The sequence below is a fragment of the Parasteatoda tepidariorum genome, chromosome 10 (genome assembly GCF_982258835.1).
Source record: "Parasteatoda tepidariorum strain Cologne lab strain chromosome 10, Ptep-v5.0, whole genome shotgun sequence".
NCBI classification, from domain to species: domain Eukaryota; kingdom Metazoa; phylum Arthropoda; class Arachnida; order Araneae; family Theridiidae; genus Parasteatoda; species Parasteatoda tepidariorum.
In genome coordinates, this window is record NC_141764.1 from 12125083 (window position 1) to 12132898 (window position 7816).

The 7816-nt window shown below is 27.9% G+C and overlaps 1 protein-coding gene across 1 annotated transcript; it reads left to right on the forward strand.

Annotated features, from left to right (window-relative positions):
- The first annotated feature begins 342 nt into the window (after positions 1 to 342).
- On the forward strand, positions 343 to 7182 carry LOC107436663 (uncharacterized). Its single transcript, XM_043048894.3, has 2 exons — positions 343 to 1096; positions 4224 to 7182. Exons 1-2 carry the CDS (start codon positions 521 to 523, stop codon positions 5133 to 5135), a joined length of 1488 nt encoding a protein of 495 aa, XP_042904828.2. The 5' UTR covers positions 343 to 520; the 3' UTR covers positions 5136 to 7182.
- Positions 7183 to 7816: the final 634 nt, after the last annotated feature.

The following is a 7816-nucleotide window of genomic DNA, read 5'->3' on the forward strand; positions in this document are numbered from 1 at the left end:
AATGAATAGACATCTTTAAGCAATATACAAAATAATATACTGGTTTACGGATATGAAAAAATTTTAGAATTTAAATTAAATTGCTTTTTAATGATCAACACTGATTACGCGCAATGTTAAGGTACGGCGGGGATGTCAGAAAATAATCCCTAGGACGACGCGACCGCCACTTTTTTTTGCGTAAAACCGGTCTGTCAAAAGCGTGTCACTGGCAACACTGACCCGAAATAGTGCTGCTTCCTTTACTTCTCTGAAATGTAACTAGTTCTAAGCACAATCACTAGAGGACGCCGCATTATGATTATAAAACTTTCCTTCAGAGCTGTAAGCTAATCTTATTAATACCATTAATATCAAATTCTACGCGCTTAAAAATTAAAACCAAATAAATGAGCTCAAATAAATCTTGCTAGGCTAAATTAAGCCATACCTATTAAAACGCAGTGCTATAAACGAAAGCAGAGAGCACGCCGCACTCTACTATACTCTAATTGAGTATGAAAAACTATCGTCTCAAAAAATGGATGCATTTTATCACTGCCTAATAGCAGCTCTTAACGAATGTCAAAAGACTGGCGTGGCTTTAACAAAAGATATAGGCAAAGTGGATTGCAATATCGATATGAACTTTGATCTACCGGTCAATCGAATTACTTTTTTGTATAAGTTCGGTACTTTTAACATACATTTTTTCAAAAAGTGTTTTCTAGATTTTGCATTAAATTGCTCAGAAGTTTCAATAGATCTTGAGCGAATTCTTTCATCTAAATTAGTTTGTTCTCTGAACAATGGACCCGGGACTGATATCATTGGTTTACAGTTTGCATTTAAGGAAATTGGAAAAACTTTCAGTCCCAAGACCATCTTTAAAATTATTAATAAATACGGAGCATGGAGGAATACAATGAATTCCTTGATAGAATCTAAAGGAAATGTAATTCCTATTGTAGGCAATTTTAAGCTATTGCAATGCAACATTATTGAGTTTTTGTCTTCAAAAGCAGAAAACTGTTTGAAATCTGCTGATGTTGTCCTCATGGATCATGCCTTTTCTTCTCCTAATGCTCAAAGAGTAAACATTTTGGAGGTTCTAAAAGTAAGCAATGAAGTGTAATATTTAAGGACTATAAGGCAAAAGTGTAATAAAGGGTTTCTTTCTTTACTCTTAACAATAAGTTCCTAAAAATTCAGCTAAATTTATGAATAATTATTTGCTGACTTGTTCTTATTTTAAGTCTATTGGTTTTCAAAGGTAAATGGTAAGAGGGGATTTCTGTGTTGTGATCTGGGGCAAAATTATCGCCAAATCTGGGCAACTTCCCGGCTAATTTTTTAAATCTGTTTTTTGTCTTCAATTTTAAATTTCTGTTGTAGTAATGACACAAATCATGAAGGTAGGTAAACATGGTTTTGAGGCACAATGAAAACTTTTGAGCATGATTGATATAAAAATAAATATATTTAAACTCTAATACCATTTATGCACTAAAAATATACTAATTATATACATTACATTTATTAATTTCAAATTAAAAATGCTTTTCTCACTTATATTTACATATAGCTCATTAAGAATTGACTAATAATAGCAGTAGTTTTTTTTAGAACAGTAGTTTTAAGAAAAATGTTCTTTGTATTTTGAAATTTGCAATTCTGCTAAAAAGATACCAAAAAGAACAGGTGGGAAAATTTCCGTTATGATCTCATATAGGAGTAAAGTATTATTTATACAATACTGCATAATCTCATATGTATGTACTTGAGGCTGTGATAATAAATCACTGATATCAAATCGCATTAATAATTTTTTTTTATAAAGGTTAATAAATTAAGCAAGATTTTTTTCTCTTCTAGAACTTAAATGTAGATAAGAATGATAAAATTATAATATTTTATAGCTCTTTTCATATTTTAATGTGCTCATCATATTTGAATGTGCAGCAGTATGTAAAATAATTTACTGTTTCACTATCAGTAAATATATTTCAATTAAACCCATTTAATTTTATACGTATTTTTTTTTTTCAATATAAGTAATTTTAAATCTTATTAAATATGTAGTTAATATATATGCTTGCAATTAAAGACTTGTTCTGCCAAGAATAATTTAATTTAAAAATGCTTTCTGAGCTAAATTAATTTACTTTTTATTTGACAAATCAATTCTCTGTCTTTACAATTCATTAAGGATTTGAGTTTGATAGGAAAAAGTAAATGACTCTATTTATTTAGTAATTAATTTGCCTCATTTAAATAGCAATATTAACCTTTTTTTATTAGTGGCATTAAAAAGTTAAGTTGCAGTATTGTTGTTAAATAATATCAGGTATTTATTTATTTTATCAGAGTTTTGATCGTTAAATGAGAAAAGAATTTTTAAAGAAATATCTGATTGAAATTTTTAAAAAAGATCCAATGCTTATGTAGATATATTTTTAAATAAAACACAATTTTGATCAACTCTGATAAAATGCCTCAATGTTTCGCCCAGGGCCGCTTAAGCCCTAAACACACCCCTGTTAAGACTTTTAAATTTTGGAATGGACATAATTGTAGATTTTTATTTGCAATTATGAATTTACTGTAAGTATAATTATATGTATTATAGAATTACTAATAGTTATCCCAGTAGCAGGAAACACCCCCTCCCCTCTTAGCATAGCTAAAAGCAATGCAGATTTTCATAGCATCTGCAGATAATTTTTCTGATCCAATTTATTTTAAAAATTATCTTAGCATCTGCAAATTTTTCATCTTAATTAAAAATGAAAAGAAAAACAAAGCTACAAAATTAGACAGTGGAGGAACAGAGAAATCAATTTTAAACCCCGAACTTACTCAATTACTATTTGTTTTAGTTCCTTAACAAAAATTGTTTTATAATCTGCAGCAGGGTAGGCAAGATTTTGCCACAGGTGGAAAAAACCATGGTAAATACCGGTAAAAACCGTCCTGGCAAAAACAGGTTTTTGCCAAGCAAATTGGCAAAAGGTGGCAAAAACCTATATTTTCCAAGATGAGAGGACAAAAACACATTTTTGATACAAAATTATTCCTAAAATTGAAATATATTTTATGAATATAAATAGTTACAAAAAAATTAACAAAATTATTATTCCATAATTAAATGATAATGTAATAATATATAATTTTAGTAGTTTAAAACATTATTGATTGAAAAATTTGTGATTATTCTCTTTTTTCCAGTGAAATAAACTTATTTTAAATTAATATAACTATAATTTAAAGCATAAAATATTTTATCAACATGTGTAGTTAATTATTGTACAAATAATAATTTTTTATAATAAATAATATTATACAAATAATAGTATTTATTTGTAAAAAAACGTATTTTAGGATTCTAAAATGAAAGGAGATCAAAAACTTTCAATCTTTTAAAAATTATTACCCTTATATTAATCATTAATATGTTAAAAATAATTTTTTCATGTAATGTATCAAAATTATTATTCCTTATGCTTGATTTAAATTTGTTTCAATTATTTTGTAATAATATTTAATCAGCAATTTAGATAATTTGGTTTTTGCCGGTTTTTACCAGTTTTTGCCGGTTTTTACCAGGTTTTTGCCACTGTCCTGGCAAAAACCCCTTTTTGCCGGCAAAAACTCCAACCCTGATCTGCAGATATATAAGTTAAAAAAATTGTTTTTTTTTTTTTTCAAAAATTTCAAATAAGACTCTTTAATTAAATGGAATTTTGAAAAAAATAATGAACCTATTTTATCGTTATTATGCTGTAAATATGCTTTATATTGCATTTTTATTATGTTCCAGGAAAAATTTGAAAAACAAATTCTTAATTTTTGTAAACTCTAGTTGCTTGTTTAAAGACTTTACTGAGACATTCTCCATTTTTTAAATCTCAATTATTCCATTTAATTAAAAGTGTGCATAAGATGTTACTAAAAATTTGTTATTTTCACTAGCAATTTTTTTGTCAACAATTTTATGTCTTATATGTGCACATTTTACAGTACATATTTTCCTGATTTTTTTAATTTTTTTTTGAATAATCGTCTCAATCTGTCCGGGTTAGGGTCTCAGACAACTTTGAATTTCTGGAGATTGTTTTGCAGATTGACTTCGTAAATCTTGCTACTGGGGTTATCATAGCATTATTTTTGGAAATTTTTTTTACTACATATTATGTAATAATTTCTTTTTGTTGAAGCTTTTTAATGCTTTGATTTTCTTGCAGATCATTTTACGAATTCTTAAACCAGGAGCTTATGTACTTTTTATTGACACTAATAACAAGGTCTTTTATTTTGAGTTACTTAACTCATTTGGAACGTACATTTATGGACCTAAATTAGTTCAAGTTGATGATTTGCCTTATAATGAAATAATTGCACAACAGATTGGGGAAAAGCCCGTGCTTTCTGGTAAAGCTTATTATGGAATTTGGCAAAAGAATACACCACAGAACATGATGGCAGATGGCGTGTCTGATTTCGTGAATGTAATACAAGCAATGGGTGAAAAAGAAAAGGGTACATCATTAGAGAATATGTCTGCTAAATCTAGTCCCGTAATAGTACAACCAGAAAATAAAACAAGTGACCATCCATTATTAGTGAATGTAATGCCAGTTGTACAAAATTTAGGAGAAAGTGTTAGTTTTAAAAGTGCTACTGCATCACAGCGGGATACACCACTAGTGAATTTGATACCAGCAATGCAAAACTTGTCTGCATCAGGCATATTGATGAGACCAGGTTATGAATCTGAAAGAAAAAGTGCTATTTGTAGTTTTGCTTCTGAAACTAACTGTACTGTCAGTCAATATGGGGATATAATTACTGAACAGAACAAAGCTGACACCGAAACCGACTGTACTGAAGACTTGAAAACCTTATTATTTTCTTTAAATTGTTTAGTCTCGAAATTGGAGAATTTTCTAAGTTCGGAAATTAATTCTAAGAATCCCAATTCCATAAAATGTAGTATACATAAGCCTACTTGTAGATGTTGCAATCAATGCTTTAATTGTTATCATTGCTGCATCAATAAAAAACCATGCTTCCAATGCTGTGGACATGGTCTCAATAAAAATGTTCCCCCAAATACTAATCAAAGCTGCAATTGCCATGCCTTGTCAGATGCATAGGATATTTGGGAGGAGAAAAAAAAAAAAAAAAAAACAAGTTACTTATAGCTTTTTAAGCAGGGATGCAAAAAAAAAAAAAAACATCTGAGTAAAACCCACCTTAAAGTGGGTTTTTCTAAAATTGATTTCTCTTTTATCCTCTGCTGTATGAAAGAGCTATTCTATTGAAATATATATGTAGTCTAGCCTTAAAAAATGAACCTATGGTGAAAAAACTATGTTTGGAGACTGGAGAGTCACCTTGCTGGATAGATTTGACTATATGGCCATTGATTAGTCAGTGCCTTTGATTCACTTTCTATGCACACAATAAATTCCTCAAATATTTTTTAAGATTTAAATATAAATAAAAAGTAATCCTGTGTTAATACAAGTTTCAAATGTGTGGGTGTATGTGAGCACACATAACATTTTGTATCATGATGTCAGAAGAAACTTTTTTCAGACAATTTATTTGTATTAATTACACTTTATTTACCTTTGTGTTAAGTCAATTCACAAAATTAAACTTAATTATTAATATTAAAATAAGCTTTTTTTAAAATAAGATACTTATCCCTGTCCTCTCTTTTGAAAAAAAAAAACCAGAAAAGCCCTATAAAACCCACCCAGATTTTTTGCAACCCTGTTTTTAAGGGAGGATTTCAGTATCAGCTGCACCAAACTGAGAATTAACAGATTTTTTTTGTAAATGTACATTATAATGACAAAATAGCAGATGCAATTGCTGTTTTAGTGAGTTTATTGTTATTAACAAAATGCTAAAGAAAACAATAAAAAAACGAAGTGAAATAGCTTTTAAGAACCTTCTATATTGATTTCAATATTAAGCTGTTAAGAAGGGAAATAATGGTAGATAAGTGGCCAACAAAGGGCTCATGTATTTGAATTGTGTAGCAGGATTCCTAAAAATAATTTTTCTTTTCTTTTGTAAATTAGAGCTTAACTTGGCCATTGGTTTTCCACATGTTTGTTTTATTGCTATAAAGGATTTGAAAGCTGAATTAAAGAAATAAGGTGAAATAATTTTGTTTTGTTGATTTTCTGTATTGATACCAGAAAGAAATTAAAATGTCTTCTATTTAAACATTTTCAGTATAACATTGCTTAAGAAGTGCAGAAAAAGTGTATTTTCCTCCTAAAAGATTTCACTCTAATAGCTGAAGTCTAGCAATTTTTATTTTGTCATAAAGATACAATATTTTAAGAACATTTTTTTACCCGAAAGTAGAAGCAAGTAATTTAAATTTTCATCTCTAAAATGTTTTCATGAATAAAATTATATTTAGTGTTTAGACATACGGACAGATTAAAATTTTTTTTTAATAATTGCTTATTCCAAAAATCATTTAGCCTTTAACATTATTTTTACCCCTCTAGTAATTTTTTGGGTATCCCAGGATGTTGTTGAGAAAAATGTTGACCATGTCAATTTTATTGAGTCAAATAACATTGATATATTCTTTGGCAACATTTTTTTAAAAAATTATATGTAGAATATCAAAACTAAGATTTTAACTATGTTCAGTCAAAACAATTATTTAAGGTTTGCATTTTTTCCATTCATCTTTTATATGATTTATCAGATTTTGTAAGCTATAACATTTTTAAAGTCTATCTAAATACCAAAAAAAAAAAAAATTCAATTAAAGATCATTTATTTTTTTAGCGGGAAATAAAGAATTTGAGATAATTGATTTTCATTATTGAACTTCCATTTGATTGATAAACTTACTATGTATCATCATTTAATCTTTTATATAATTAGTTTTTAGGTAATTATTGAGCTATAACAGTATTATATGTTTTGGATTTTTTTACCCTTTAATTAAACAATTAATAAGTGCTTATCTACCTAACAATTTAACTTTTTTATTACGAAAAAAAAATGTTTTTATAGCCCAATATATTTATAAAAGGTTAAATATTTTTTATATCATTACCATTTTTGTTTCTATCTATATATCTGCGTGTATATGTTCATGTAATTTTTCGTGTGATAAATTCACTAAAGTATAAATTGAAAATAAAATATCTATTTTTTTGACCTTTGTGTATTATTTGTTGAACTGTTGCATTGTAATAAAAATTGGGAGTGATTAATCAAAAACCTGAGAATATACTTAAAATAGTAGTTCCAAGTTCTTTGTCAATATTTTCCTACTTTGTAAGAGCACCATCACCAACATCGTGAGACAAAAAAAAAAAAAAAATTTTTTTTTTAAGTGTTCAAACTGCATCTTGGTGTGTCACCTTTTTTAATTCAATTTCCATTTCTTTGTCATCTTCCCTGCTTTCAGATTCTACATTCTCTTTCTGTGCACTATCGCAGGTTCTTACTTCTACATCATAAAACACATATTCTGTAAAATTTCCATCAAGAGGATTACGAATTTTTCTAACGCTATAGTTGTTTGTTAAATCAAAGCTAAAAATTTGTTAGATTTGCATTTCTGCATCCTTTTTGTTGGGACATAAAAATATTCGTGAAATCGAAGAATTCGTTACATCAAAGTACGTTAAATTGACAGTATTAAACACTGAAAAGGAGGTTATTAATTTAATTAGTGCCACAGGTTTTTTTTTAAACAGGTTCTTTATTTTTTAATGATAAAAAAGACTGTGTTTATCACAGTTGCTTTTGTACCTTAATTTTAGGCTTGTAAATATTTTCATAGAAA